The sequence below is a fragment of the Solanum dulcamara genome, chromosome 11 (assembly GCF_947179165.1).
Source record: "Solanum dulcamara chromosome 11, daSolDulc1.2, whole genome shotgun sequence".
NCBI lineage: Eukaryota > Viridiplantae > Streptophyta > Magnoliopsida > Solanales > Solanaceae > Solanum > Solanum dulcamara.
Window position 1 is genome coordinate 35,670,990 of NC_077247.1, and position 15,027 is coordinate 35,686,016.

The 15,027-nt window shown below is 32.1% G+C and overlaps 3 protein-coding genes across 3 annotated transcripts; 1 reads left to right on the forward strand and 2 right to left on the reverse strand.

The window, feature by feature from the left end:
- Positions 1-580: 580 nt before the first annotated feature.
- On the forward strand, positions 581-4,418 carry LOC129872535 (uncharacterized). Its single transcript, XM_055947497.1, has 3 exons — positions 581-604; positions 1,732-1,883; positions 2,003-4,418. The coding sequence occupies exons 1-3, from the start codon at positions 581-583 to the stop codon at positions 4,416-4,418; spliced, it is 2,592 nt and encodes an 863-aa protein (XP_055803472.1).
- Positions 4,419-8,553: 4,135 nt separating this feature from the next.
- LOC129872536 (proline-rich receptor-like protein kinase PERK4) lies at positions 8,554-12,186 on the reverse strand. Its single transcript, XM_055947498.1, has 9 exons — positions 12,017-12,186; positions 11,149-11,924; positions 10,515-11,051; positions 10,269-10,355; positions 10,117-10,187; positions 9,872-9,948; positions 9,580-9,724; positions 9,318-9,479; positions 8,554-9,048 (listed from the first exon to the last, which is right to left on the reverse strand). Exons 2-9 carry the CDS (start codon positions 11,843-11,845, stop codon positions 8,851-8,853), a joined length of 1,974 nt encoding a protein of 657 aa, XP_055803473.1. The 5' UTR covers positions 11,846-11,924; positions 12,017-12,186; the 3' UTR covers positions 8,554-8,850.
- A 385-nt stretch (positions 12,187-12,571) lies between these two features.
- On the reverse strand, positions 12,572-14,622 carry LOC129874489 (F-box protein At5g49610-like). Its single transcript, XM_055949781.1, has 3 exons — positions 14,462-14,622; positions 13,933-13,993; positions 12,572-13,846 (listed from the first exon to the last, which is right to left on the reverse strand). Exons 2-3 carry the CDS (start codon positions 13,987-13,989, stop codon positions 12,773-12,775), a joined length of 1,131 nt encoding a protein of 376 aa, XP_055805756.1. The 5' UTR covers positions 13,990-13,993; positions 14,462-14,622; the 3' UTR covers positions 12,572-12,772.
- Between the last annotated feature and the right edge of the window lie 405 nt (positions 14,623-15,027).

Genomic DNA, 15,027 nt, shown 5'->3' on the forward strand with positions numbered 1-15,027 from the left:
ACATGGATAGCTCTTCACGATGTGTAGATTAAATAGAAAAATCAAATCGAATTAAAATTTAATTTGAATTGATTTTTTGATTTGATTTCGGATTAAAAAAAAAAAAAAAAAATTGTTTCAAATTCAGACCGAGAGACTAATTACATATATAATATATAGGTTTAGAATTAAAGTGTGAGTATCCTTCCGTCCTTTTTTAGTTATGTGTCTTTTATTAGGTATATTTTGTAAATTAGAGTTATTTTCATTGAAACCATTATTATGATTTAGTTTATATTTTAATTTTGGACATTTATTAATATATTTTTAATTATTGTGTTTTAAAGTTCTAATCGTAACTTATATCAGAAAGTATATTTAAGAGATTCAATATTATTATTTCTTCTTGTATATAATTTTTATTTTTTTTATCATGTAAATATAACTTTAATTATGTTATTAACTATATACATAACGGAATAGTCGATAAAAAAAAATCAAATTGAAAAGAGAAAAATCAAATCAAAGCAATTTTTTTTGTGTGCATTGACTCGCACTTTATCAAAATCAAAAATCGAATAATACAAAACGAAACTAAAAAATGGCATGCACACCCCTAGCTGAGGTACATAATTTTTTAAAAAAATTAGTTGCTTTAAAATTGGTTTCAAATTTATATGTTTAAGGTTAGGTTTGATAAATTCTTTCTTTGAAATTGACATAAATTTATGTTTCAAATATTTCATTTTAAAGTTAGGCTTGACAATATCTAATTTCAAACATGATAGAATTTTTTATTATTTCAATGTGGCATTGCTCGAAATGTTGTTGAATTCTGGGAAGCAAAGATTATTATTTTTACAATGGTAAGAATATTTTAGACCTTAAATTAAACTACTCAAATCTTCATATTATTAGATTAAAAAAAAAATATGCAACAGCATCTAAGGCAATGTATTGCATACACATGGCTAATCTATTAATTTGAAATAGCCATAATAACATTATTACTATCAGATTTTTGTTGTGAACTTAAAACTATTATAACTTTAAAAATATTAGAAGTACAAATAAAAAAAATTGAGGCCTCATATTAGAAGTTAGCTTTAGCATACTAATTTATTAAGACGATAATTAGTTATGACTAATTTTTTTACCATATTAATACTTGGCAATTATACCGACTTCATGAAGTAGATCAAATTCCAACACCTACTTCATTTATCTACTAATATTGGATATGAGTTTTAAGTATTGTTTATAGGAAACCACTACCAAACAAAGTTTACCAAACTGCTTAGCGACGATATTTTGTTTATTAAATCTACATCGACGCATCCAACAACAAATAGGGGTATGCACATCTTTTTATGATTTCTAATCATGGGCGGATCTACGTTGAGTCCAGGGGGTTCATCCGAACCCCCTTCGTTAAAAAATTATACTGTATATATAAAATATTTTTTTTAATATATGTGTATATATTTAATGTTGAACACCCTGAGCATAAGCCAAAGGACTAGCTCAGTGGCAAAGAGGGTTCAATATTTTGCTTGCATGCCCTTGCGTCGCGGGTTCGAATCCAAAAATAGCCACACTTTTTTTTATTTCTGCTTTTAGGTGCGTTTTTAGATTTATTTTTTTGGCGTTTTTTAAATTAAAAAATGACTTCTTAACATTTTAATTTTTTAAATTTTAAATCTTTAATTGAAAACTTAACAAATAAAAAAGCCCTCTTCTTCTAATTTCTAGGGATTTCTAGGGATAAAAAAGCCTTCTTTTTCTCCTCAACTCTTCTCTTCTCCTAGCTGCTCTTTAGTCTTTGCTGCTGCTGTCCATTCGTCACTGCCAGTTGCTGCCAGTTGCTGTCCGTTGCCGCTGCGCCTGCTCATTGCTGACTTGCTGTAAGTTCTTAGCTCTTCTTCCTTTTTTGTGTGTTCTAAAAATTTTCAGATTTTATATATGCCTTTGGCTTTGGTATAATGGTATTTATTGTCTTATTTATATGCTCTTTACTGTTTAGTCTCAACTATCAAGCTTCAATGAAGAAGTATTTCACCAAAGTTTCGAAATCAAGTTTAGCCTCTCATAGTCATAGTCAATCTAACCAAGAAGAAAATGCTAATCATTCGGAAATATCATTACACTCTTCTCAAGAATTTGATTTGGATTCTTTAAAGTTTGATCCTGGTGAAAGAATCTCAATATTGAACTATCATCCAAATCATCGTGATGTTATTAGAAGAACATACCTTTTGAATGGTCCTTGCCAACCTCGTCTAGCGGTGCATGAGTATCCTCAAACAAATATTTCTGGATCAATACGTCGTTTTAATCATGAATGGTTTGATGATGTATATCATGATTGGTTGGAGTATAGTGTTAGCAAAGATGCAGTCTATTGTTTGTATTGTTATCTATTTAAAGACCATAACATTCATCAAGGAGGATGTGAAGTATTTTCAAGTGTTGGGTTTAAGAGTTGGAATAAAAAGAGTAGTCTTGACAAACATATTGGTCTACCAAATAGCATTCATAATCAATCAAAAAAGAAATGTCAAGATTTATTACGACAACGGCAGTCTATTCAATTTGCATTTGAGAGGCAATCTAATCAACTCAAGTATGGATATTGGATTCGCTTAAGTGCTTCGGTTGATGTAGTAAGACTTCTCATAACTCAGGGATTTGCATTTCGAGGTCATGATGAATCTAAATCATCACTTAGTAGGGGTAACTTTCTTGAAATTCTCTCATGGTATGCAAAAAAATGTGATAAAATATGTGATTATGCACTAGAACATGCTCCTAAAAATGATCAAATGATTTCTCCAATAATTCAAAAAGATATTGTGAGTGCATGTAAAATAGAGACCGTTAAAGCTATTCTTGAGGAATTAAATGGTGATTACTTTGCCTTGCTAGTTGATGAATCCTTTGATGTGTCACGCAAAGAGCAAATGGCTATTGTATTTCGATATATTGATAGAAAGGGATTTGTGATGGAACGACTTATTGACATTGTTCATGTTCAAGATACTAGTGCTTCATCTCTAAAGGAGGCAATTGTTAATTTACTTGCTAAACATTCTTTGAGTCCATCAAGTGTGCGTGGACAATGTTATGATGGTGCAAGCAATATGCAAGGTGAGATCAATGGCCTTAAAATGTTGATTAGGCAAGAAAGTAGATCGGCTCATTCCATCCATTGTTTTGCTCATCAACTTCAACTAACTCTTGTTGGGGTCTCTAAAAAGTGTGTTGAAGTGGGAAAACTTGTAGTATTGGTCTCAAATATTTTAAATGTATTGGGATCTTCTTTCAAACGTATGGATGAATTACGTGATTCTCAAAAAGAAACGATTAAAGAGGCATTAGATATGGGTGAACTTACAACCGGTAGGGGCTTGAATCAACAACTTGGTCTTTCAAGAGCTTGTGACACTCGTTGGGGATCTCATTATAAATCCTTTAATAATTTTATTATTATGTTTGGCTCTATTCTTGATGTTCTTGAATCACTTGCTCTTGATGCACGAAATATGGATGAAAGAGCTAAGGCAATGGGACATCTCGAAGCTTGCCGAACATATGAGGTTGCGTTCATGTTGCATTTGATGAGAGATGTCTTAGCAATTACAAATGAGCTTAATAAATGCTTACAAAAAAAGGAGCAAGATATTGCAAATGCCATGCTACTTGTTGAAGTAGCAAAGAGAAGGTTGCAAGTTTTAAGGGATGATGAATGGGACTCTCTTATTGCTAAGGTATCTACATTTTGTATCAAACATGATGTTTTGATACCTAACTTTGAGGAGCCATATGTTAGCTCTTTAAGATCACGACGAAATCTTGCTAACTATACAATCTTACATCATTATCGTGTTGAAGTTTTTTGCAATATTATTGATTGGCAACTTCAAGAACTTAATGGTCGTTTTGATGAGGTGACTACCGATTTGCTCCATGGAATTGCTTGCTTAAATCCAATTAACTCATTTTCAAGTTTTGACATTAAAAAAGTAATGAGAATGACAAAATTATATCCGGATGACTTTGATGAATCTAATATGAGTGCTCTTGAGAATCAACTTGCAAGTTATGTTGTAGATGTTCGTGATGTTGATGAAAGGTTCTCCGATCTAAATGGGCTTTGTGATCTTTCCAAAATATTAATTCAGACAAAGAAACATTCTACTTATCCTTTGGTATTCCGCTTAGTGAAACTTGCTCTACTTCTACCAGTTGCCACTGCCTCCGTTGAAAGAGCTTTTTCGGCAATGAAGTATATCAAGAATGACTTGCGGAGCAAAATGAGTGATGATTTTTTTAGTGGTTGTTTGGTGCCTTATTTAGAAAAAGATGTATTTGATAGTATTTCTAATGATGCTATTATTAAGACATTTCAAGATATGAAACCTCGTAGAGTACAATTGTAGATTTGTAGTAGTGTATGTAGTTGAATTTCAATTGTAAAACAATGTTTTGATAGGCTTATTATTACATGCTTTCTAATTCAATAGAAAATGCCTATAACTCTATTGTTCAGGATGTTTTTGTATTGTTTTGAAGCCATTTTATGTCAAATTATTTTTCCGGAGGAAGAGTGCTTTTACTTTGAGTTGGTGTTTATTTTAAGTCTTTTTAAATGTAAAAGTTTATGTTTGCTCTTCATTTGCACTTTCAGGAGCTAAAGAGAATTCAAAAGAAACTGAACAACTTGTAGAAAGACCCCAAACTTCTTGCAAAACAGGTATATTTGACCCGACCCGTTTTTTATGAATATAATTAGCATGTTTAATTTTTTTTGAACCCCCTTCATAAAATTCCTGGATCCGCCACTGTTTCTAATGCTTGACGCAAAAATAAAAAAATTATATATTTATAGAGAGATATCAAGCATTGGAAATCATAAAAAAAATATACAAACCCTCATTTGTTGGATATGTTAATGTAGATTTAGCAAATAAAATATTGTACAAAACCTCATTTATGAAATTTGCTGATATAGATTTAAAATATAAAATAATATATATTAGCACCCCCAAATTTTAAAGAAAAATATAATAAATTTATTTTGATAAATCAAACATCAAGCAAAAATATCTCAAAGGTTAAGCTTTTAATTACATTCTAATGAATGAACATGGTTGATATGCTCTTCCACGTGGAGTGTGTTTGGTACGGAGAAAAATATTTTTTAATTTTTTCATATTTGGTTGGTCAAAATGTTTGAAATATATATATTTTTGAAAAAAATAATAATATTTTCTCTAGGAAAATATATTTCAAGTTAATTATTTTTTCCCACCCACCCAACACCTCCGATCCCACCTCTTGATCATCCCACCCTTCCCTTGACCATCCCACTCTTCGCCAACCCCAAATCCCCATTCCCCACACCGTCGTACTTTATATTATTTTGCTATATTACATAGGGAAAACGCTCAAATGTTATCAAATTTGAGGGGGAAAAATCATTTATGTCATCCATTAAAAGTTTGATTCATCTATGTCAGTTTCGTTTGAGAAAAGACTCATCCATACCATTATGGGTCACTTAAAAATTCATTGATTTTGTAAAATCATTTTGTGCATGTGGCGAATGACGATTCAGCCATGCCATTAATATTCTTTCATAAAAAAGCAGCCAAAATTCTAAAACCCATTTTATTGATTTTTAAAAAAAATAAATTGTAAATTCATTCAAAGAAATGTCTCAAATACGCATAATTTTTAAAATTTTCCTTGCATTGTATTTAAAATTTTCTCAAATAGGCGTATTTTATTTTATTTTTTCTAGGAAAAAAAACATACCTATACTAAATAAGAGTTGTTATTACAAACACCTAACTAAGTTTTTACTTTCAAAATATAACAATAGAATTTTATCAGCATCCAAAAAGAAGGCAAAAAATAAAATACAAGGTAAATAATTTTTCCTTCAAAACAAAATTAATATTTTTCCTTGACATTCATTTCATAAATTTTTGTCTTCCTCAATTTGATTTATTTTTTTAGAAAAGCAAAATAATTTTATTCCTTCAAACATGAAGTAATATTTTTCCATGATATTCATTTCATAAATCTCTCCTAGATTTTTGTATTCTCATATTTTCTTCTTTGAATAGAAAATAAAATAAACAATATTTTTTCAATAAAAATAAAATTCATGATAAAAATTATCATGCTAGTCAATATTTAGTGTGTTTTTCATTACATAAATTTCTCCTACATTTTTGCTTTCCCATATTCTCTCCTTTGAAAATCAAGAATTCCTATTATACATTCTTTTTCTTATTTTTTCAAAACTCCATTACTTAATTGAATCACTCCATTAAGTAGATAACTTTGTATTTATCATATTTCATACGCAAATTATAAATTAAAACATGTTTGTATAAAATTTGATATAAAAAATTTAAGTAAATCAGTTTATATGTCATATTTTATACCCAAATCATACATTAATACATTTTTATTATAACGTGGTATAAAATTTTATATGTAAACCATGTTGTATGAATAATTATCTAATTTATGGTATACAATAGAACAATTGTTGATGTCAGTTATCTTCATGGCGAAACAAATTATATATCAGAATGTACACCATTTTTGATACATATAAATTGGTGATTTTATAAAGATTGATATTTCGTATATGAAATATAAATTGGTATTTTCTATATAAAATTTGTATTTTCATTAATAACATTGGTGCTAAGAATAGTTTGTGGTTATGTTGTAGAGCAACTGTTGATGTAAATCATCATTATGGTAGAATAGATGATGTACACCAACTATATACCACAATGTACACCATTTCTATACATATTAAGTAAAACCGTTTGTATATCATATTGTATATCCATTTCATATAATACATAGTAAAACTAAATCAATTTTCATACACATTAAATACACATATCAGTACTGAAAAAACTTTCATTGCGAATGTCTACATAATTTATATGCAAATTATACACACATCTCAATTTTCTTATACACAAATTACATGCAACTTAGTGGAGAATTGAACGAAATTGGAATGAAAAATCACACCCCAATCCATTTATAATTTCCGAAAATCTATTAGACTGAAACTCTAAAATTTCAACTTGAGATTTAAAATTTACGTTAATGATCTTTTCTCAATTCGAAAATTATTGAACATTGTAGTAGCGATAATTTACATTAATGATCTTTTCACCTAAATTGTTATGTTTGGTAAATTAAAACTATGTTTAATAAATAAAAGAGCGTACTCCCTCCGTCCCATATTAGATGAACACTTTCTATTTTACACGATAATTAAAAAATTATTAATATATTGATTAATTTACTATTTTGCCCTTTATTTTTATCAATGTACATAAAAATAAGTTAGAAAAAAAATATATACATAGAATATATGAATAGATAGTATTGAAAATTGTTCACATTCAAAAGACAATATTAGTTGTAGGGGTAAAATAGAAAAAAAATTAATTAATATTATTCTTATTTAGTATGTGATTAAGTAATATAAGATAACTATTTTTAATAAGATGCTCATCTAAGACAGGGGGTATATTTATATATTGTATTTTAAGGTCTTAAATGCATTAGGTATGTGATTTTTTCTTTTTTCTATTGATTTTATTTGTTCCTTTATTTTTTTCTGTCTTTCCATTGTCATGATTTCAAATTTGATTTCAAATGTCTTGTAATTAAAATAAGTTAATTTTGGAAGAATACAAAAAAAAACTGAATGAAGTGAAATAAGACATAAGAAAATTCTAAACGTTAAAAATAAATGACACTTTTTAAAAATATATTATTATTTTTTAGGTGGTTTTATTTTTCATTTTTAAATTGAAATGGATTTAGAAATTTGCCTTTTTTTTAATGATATGATTGAATCATTGTTCACCAACCGGACAAAATGATTTTGCAAAATTGGATGAATTTTCAGTTAACCTATAATGATATGGATGGGTCTTTTCTTAAACGGAAATGTTATAGATGAGTCAAAATTTTAATGGATGACATAAATGAAGATTTTCTTAAAGTTCGATGGTGTATTTGAGCCTTTATTATTGCGATAAGCCCTTGGTTTGATAACTTTTCATAAAATAATCTCTCACTTGAATTTATTAGTGCGTATTTTTCATGAAGATTGTATTTGTTTAGAAGGTATTTTGTCTCTCCTAATTTATGTGATTCATTTTGATTAGGTTTGATTTTTTTAAAAAAAGTTTTTTAAATTTTGTGATCTAAAATAGATCAAAAATATTTATGTGACTATAACTTATCTCGAGTAAAATTAAATGATGAAGTTAAATTATTTAGAAACATAGAAATGTATACGGTAATAACAGAAACTGTTGATTGCATCTTTTTTTTTTTTTTAAAACAAATAGGAATTGTTGACTGTGTCTTTGAGAGTACAATGAAATCTTTCAAAGCTAACCTCTAATAAAGTTAAAAATAAATTATTCAAAATAGACAAGATTTTGGTACATTGATTATTTTTGTAATTACATATGAAACAAGTTTAAGAACATCAAATAGCAAGCAGATCACTATATGGTAAACATAAAGATGTTCAACATTTTTGTAGTAATAAATTGTATGTGAATTGGAAACAAAAAAGTATAATTGTATTCTGTTCTTATAATCTTTGTTATTCAAATCAAGATATGAGTAGTGAATGTACATCATAAACATTAATTGTTGTAATCCCAAATCTCTGTTACCAGTTCCAGCCAAGAATATCATCTTTAAGTGTTTTTGAAAAATATCTCAAGCTTCAAGTACATTCTCTTTTTTTACTCGTGCCTCCGAGTGGAACCGCTGCTTGAGGAGGAGGAACAAGGGTTGATTCAATTACTCACTTGGACTGCTGCTGAATTCTTGGGTTGGCATAATCATTTTCCTGAACTTCATCATGTCAGCATTATACATACCAGTATCATAGCTCTGAGTGGGTACCTCATTTGACGTGGCAAAGCTAGGAACTTTGCTAGGTTTTGGATTATCGTTCAAGTCCTCCAAAGATGAATTCCCTTCCAAGGCACGTACAATCTGTTCACAATACATAATATTTATAAGTGAAACTAGTCACTTTGTCCAAACGAGAATGAACCTGACTCTGATACCATGTAAAAATATGGGACCTAGGCCTTACTCGACCCCAAAACTAGCTCATGAGGGGATCAAAAATGTGGGACTCTCTCACAGAAAACAAGGAATGCTATATGCTACAACATGTTAAATTATAGTGTAAATATATATGTAGTATTTGTTATCTGTGTGTTTTAAGTTTATTCTAATTCTAGAGAGGGCAATCATACCTGACTCATTTTGGGACGTCTTTTAGCAGAATGGCGAATGCTAGAAGCAGCACAGCCTATCATGCGATGTAGCTCATCTGTATCATAGTTCCCTTCAAGACGCGCGTCTACCAATCCATCATAGTTTCCCTCTTCCAGTGCTCTTGTAAGAAGGGGCCTAGCCTGTATAAATTCATATATTAGATCAATACCTGAAGCAAAAGTTGAAAGTCTAAGCACACCTTAGCGCAATTAAAATGTGAACTGAGTATCTAGAACAAACCCAGTCTACTAAACTGTCCTCCATCATATTACTAGGATCAACAGGTTTTTTTGCGGTTATGAGCTCCAACAGCATGACTCCATATGAAAACACATCTGATTTCTCTGTTAGCTTGCCACTAGATGCATATTCAGGAGCTAAGTACCTGCAAGTAATTTTCTTGCTTAGAGACTTATCATGTTGTATACATCTGAAGTATGTTAAGATACATAATTGCTTCTGATTGTTGAATAGAAGTTTATAAGACTACTTTCACAGAAAAAGTTTTAAAAAGTAGTTATGCTTGACTCACCCGAATGTTCCCATTACACGAGTTGATACATGAGTGCTGTTATCCGAAGTAAGCTTAGCCAATCCAAAATCTGCCACCTGATAAACTAAAATTATTCCTTAATGTGACGGTTAATAAACCTTTCTTAAACATAAACGTGAGGTTTTAACTTATTATTCATATTTTCATTGACATATCTAATGAAACTAAAATACATGATAGTGAAAGTTTATCCACAAATCAAATGTGGCCGATCATTTAATTACCAAGGCTTCATAATTGAGGTCTAGTAGAATGTTTGCAGCCTTGATGTCGCGGTGGATAATTCTATGTTGGCCTGCATGTATATAGCAAGAAATGAGAGAGAGGCAAAGAGTGAGAGAGAGAAAGGTGAAAGTGTAGATTAGAATGTTCATACAATCTTCATGGAGATAAGCCAGTCCTTTGGCTGATCCCAAAGCAATTTTAAGTCTGGTTTCCCAATCCATGACAGGTTGATCTTTTCCTGCAAATAACGGATTTGATTTCACCCTTATTAAGATTAGAATTACGATATATATTGAATCGAAATTCGGGAATCAAATAGGAAAAGGATTCTCTGATTTCACAATATAACATAATCTTAGAAGAAGTAGTACTGAGTATTGAATAGGAAAGAATGTACCATGAAGGTGGAACTCCAAGGTTTTGTTGTCAACATATTCATAGACCAACATGCGTTGTCCATTAGCAATGCAATATCCAACAAGGGACACAAGATGACGATGATGAACTCTGCTAATGATCTCAACCTCAGCCTGAAATTCTCGTTCGCCTTGCCCACTTCCTGCTTTCAAACTCTTTATGGCAACCACTCTTCCATCATTCAACACACCTTTATGCACGTATCCGAAACCACCTTGTCCTAACAGATTAGCCTGAGAAAATCCATTTGTTGCCTTAGCTAGCTCCTCATAACTGAATTGGCTCTGGGAGAACCCACCAAGTCCACCCACGTTAGCTGATTGAGGAGGCAATGGCACTGCTTGGCCTGAACAACCTGAGCCAAATTCGCCGCTTGAATTAGCTCCCCCCTGCTGATGTGGAGTAGCTGCAGCCCAACCACCCTGAGTCCCCATTTCACTTTGTGGTACCTTCATAACATGATCCATAGACTGACGTCTAGTCCATTGATTGTTATTATTGTAGTATGGATCACCACCTAGTTAAATCAAAAAATATATCGACTAATTATTAATTAAAAAAAGAAAGGAATATGCTTTAAACAACACATAATAATTAGTAATTCTGTAACAGACCTTTAGGCCCGGGAGCCATATAGTATCTCTGTTTCTTCTTTCTTCTACTACACCATACACAGAGAATGATCAATGCAATGATGACTATGCCTCCTGTGGCAATTCCAGCTACTATACCAACAGTATTTGAGGAATCAGAGTCGTTGTTTGCAGGTGATGGTTGATTAGATCCCGGGTGTGAAGGAGGAGACAAATGTGCTTGAGGAGATGTAGGCGATTCACGTGAAGAAACAGGAGGTGGTGGAGAAAATAATAGGAATGATGGAGGATTTTTTGGACCATTTGGGGGTGATGGAGTATTGGGCAACGTAGATGATGGTGGTGGTGATTGGGAAGGTGTATTAGAAGGAAGATTTGGGGATTGATTATTATTATTATTATTATTATTATTATTATTATTATCATTACTATTATCTTTTGGTGGTGATGAATTAGATTCGGAAGGTGATGGCGGTGGTGAAGCAGGCGGAGGAGAATCATTTTTCGGAGGTGGTGATGCATCAGGGGATGGAGGAGGAGATTGTGGTGGTGGTGATGAGGAAGGTGGAGATTCATCTTTTGGAGGTGGAGACGACGATGAAGATGGAGGAGAATCATTTTTTGATGGTGATGAAGATGAAGGCGGAGTTCCATTTGAAGGAGGGCTTTGGTTAGAATCAGTATCATTGGAGGAAGCAGTACCAGGAGATGAATCCATATTTATCAACAAATAATAAATTTCCCTGCTGGAAACTCAATATCTCCCGTTAACTGCTCTTCTCAACGATTCAATGTCCCTAAGATATTGCCATGAATAATGTTACTATTTGTTGCATTTATGGGAATTGGTTGTAAAGAAAAAGAAAGAAAAGAAAAGAAAAAGATTTACCTCAATGAAGAACAAGAATGGCTAGTGATTGTCAAATGGAACAGAGAGAGAAATGTTAACATTGCAAAATTTTCATCTTAGTCTACCCGTTTCCCCCCAGCCCCAACCCCCAAAAAACAATACTTGGAGTACTGGTCCTGAAAAGAAGGGGGCCTCTCTCTCTTGCCAAATCTTTAGAGGGGTTGGCATTTAAGACCTCTAATTTGAGCTAAGATCATGAGTTAGTTATTCCTCTTTGCAGAATTATAGTTCCTCCTTGTCTTTGTGCCTTTCTTGTCTGATTACCTTACAATTGTCATTGGCCAGCTCTTCCCATTTTAAACAAGCTAAGGTTGTTTACTTGTCACTCCATCTTTGCCTCCCACATTAGTTTCTCATTTTAACGAGACCAACCGTACATGATGAAAACAAAATACAATAAAACTAGTGTTCTTTCATTTAAATATCAAATGTCTTATTTATATTGACATACTCATAAGTCGTATCCATGATTAATAGAAATGGTGTGTATGAATAAGCCTACAGGAACCAAAAAATGAAAATCAATAAAGTGAAATAGGTAAACAATAACCGACATTACATTCCAAGAAATTTCACTACTCAAAATCGTTTATGTACCAAAAGAGAGAACGTACATATTCGTTTTTATACATCATCCAAGCCACAATGTAATCAGAGACTTCAAAGAAGTGTAAAATCAGTGATTTTCTACTGTAGGGAAAAACAATGAACATAGTGAATCAAGTCTCCTTCAGCTCAATGTATCATACCAAGGCTGTTTATGTAAGGCAGGAACTTTTTGCCAAGACCCCTACCTCCTGGACTTGTTATAAACTCAACTTTCTGCTCCCTGATGTGATAAAAGTATATGAATCCGTCAACATGAATCGCCACAGCATCACTGTTAACACAGGGTAGTACCTCGCACGCTTGAGTAAAACTCCTATCAGGTCCAAGATTGATGATAACACTGCGCTTCAGGCTCATTTCCATGCCTTGGTAGATATCTATTATGAAAACATTTCCACTCTCGTTATTAGCAGTAACGTAGCACACCTCACTTTCCATCTGTGTTAAGGATCCATGCCTCCCAACTTGAACAGGTAAAGATATAATTGCAGGAATCTCTTCTTTTACATCAAAGGCCAATACTTGATTTGATTTCATTTCATAGTAAGCTACCCCCTTCATAAACAAACCCCCACCAACAAGACGCGGATTTCCTAAATCAGTACAGTGTGCAGAAGAGCAGCTCCAAGAATTTGATTCTGAAGAGTAAATATCAAAGCAGATAACTGGCTGACCAATCATAGGAAATGCACAGATAACATGATAATATGCCTCAATGTTATGAAGAGAAGGCTCAAATGCAAGAACAATTGCCGGTTCATCCCCATGATAATACTGAGGAGGAGGGAGCATTTTCCAGCCTCGTGTTGCAGGATTGCAAACATAATACTTGTCTAACCCCTGACAAAGGAGCAACCCACAGCAAGAGCTTAGAATTTTGACAACTTCAGGCAAGAACTCAAGAGCTGGGCTAGGAACTCCAATTGTAGAATGGTCCAGAGATAAAAACATAGTGTTGGATATTGATTCCTGATAGAAGTAGCCTGAAAAACTCTGGCAAGAGAAACTTTGTTGATGGGCTAATAAGGGGCTAGCTATCCATTTATCCCATTCTTTGGACACAGACCTAAACTTCATAAGCGATTTAGCAGGAAGGAAAGAGAGCACATGTTCCTTCACCACATCTTTTATCTTCAGTTCCTTTTTTGTTGCAACGTGTGCAGGAAGTTCATAAGAAATGAAGCTGTTAAAGTAATCAAGCTGCAGTTCAAGAGGGAAGATTTTTCAGATATGTAAAAAGAGAGCAAATTAAGCTAAAAAGAGAAAGAAAACGGAGTAAATCATACCTTATGAGAATTATGGTGAGAGTCATCATTGATGTAGTCTGCTTGAGAGAATTCCATTTTTCTGCAATTAGAAAATAGTCATTCCAATAATATTTCTTGATTCTTGGAAAACTAGTATTACTCATCAAACCTCCGCGACTAAGAATATGAAATCGATCAAGAAAAGAAGTTATTCAGCAGGGCAGAAAAATACTTATTCCAATAGGATACAGAACATAGCATACAGAATTTCAATATGATACAGAACAGAGCATGTTATCAGATAGCAGAATTAAATTCCAAGACACATATAAATTAATTTCACGAAGATAAAGCGTCTAACCATGAACAATTTCGCAAGAACCCATGAAAGAGACGTTCGTTCTTAGAACATCACACACATAAAAAAAAGAACATTGGAAACAGAGAAGAACAGAAAGGAAAAAAAGACAAAGGAATGAAATAGTAGCGAAAACACCAAGATCTTGGGAATTCGAAAATAAAAAAAACATCAAATTCTTGGGAAAAAACAGAGAGAAGGGAGACGAACCACCAGAGAAATATGGAGACGAGAGATTAATGATGAGAGAAAATAATCGAGCTGAGGATTCTTGATTTTAAACAAGCAATGCAGCGGGCTTTGTTGAGTTGAAAAATTATACCTTCTATTATAAGTAGTACTTATATACTATGCCTATTCTTGAGACACAATGAAAATATTCACTCCGATCAGCGTAGACCGGTAAAAATATTATGTACTTTATTTTTGTTGGATTTGGCGAGTCATTTCCCCCTTGGAGTATTCCTAGCGCTTGCATTGCATCACAAGTAGGCACTCTTCGGTAAGCATGCACAAACTATGACAAATTCGATTAAGATTTAATCATATTAATACTTTTTTTAACATGAGTCCAATAAACTTGAATAACTAATGTTCAAAATTCTTGATAAATTAGAATTAGTATTGTCCAAACTTATATCATTAGATATTTTACTTATCTAAGAAATTGTCATGGATATTAGAAAGAGAGACAAGCTAGCAAATGTGATATAAAGTTAGATATGTCAAAAACTTATTCTTCAACAAATTTTAAAGTGACAGAAAAATAAATTGCA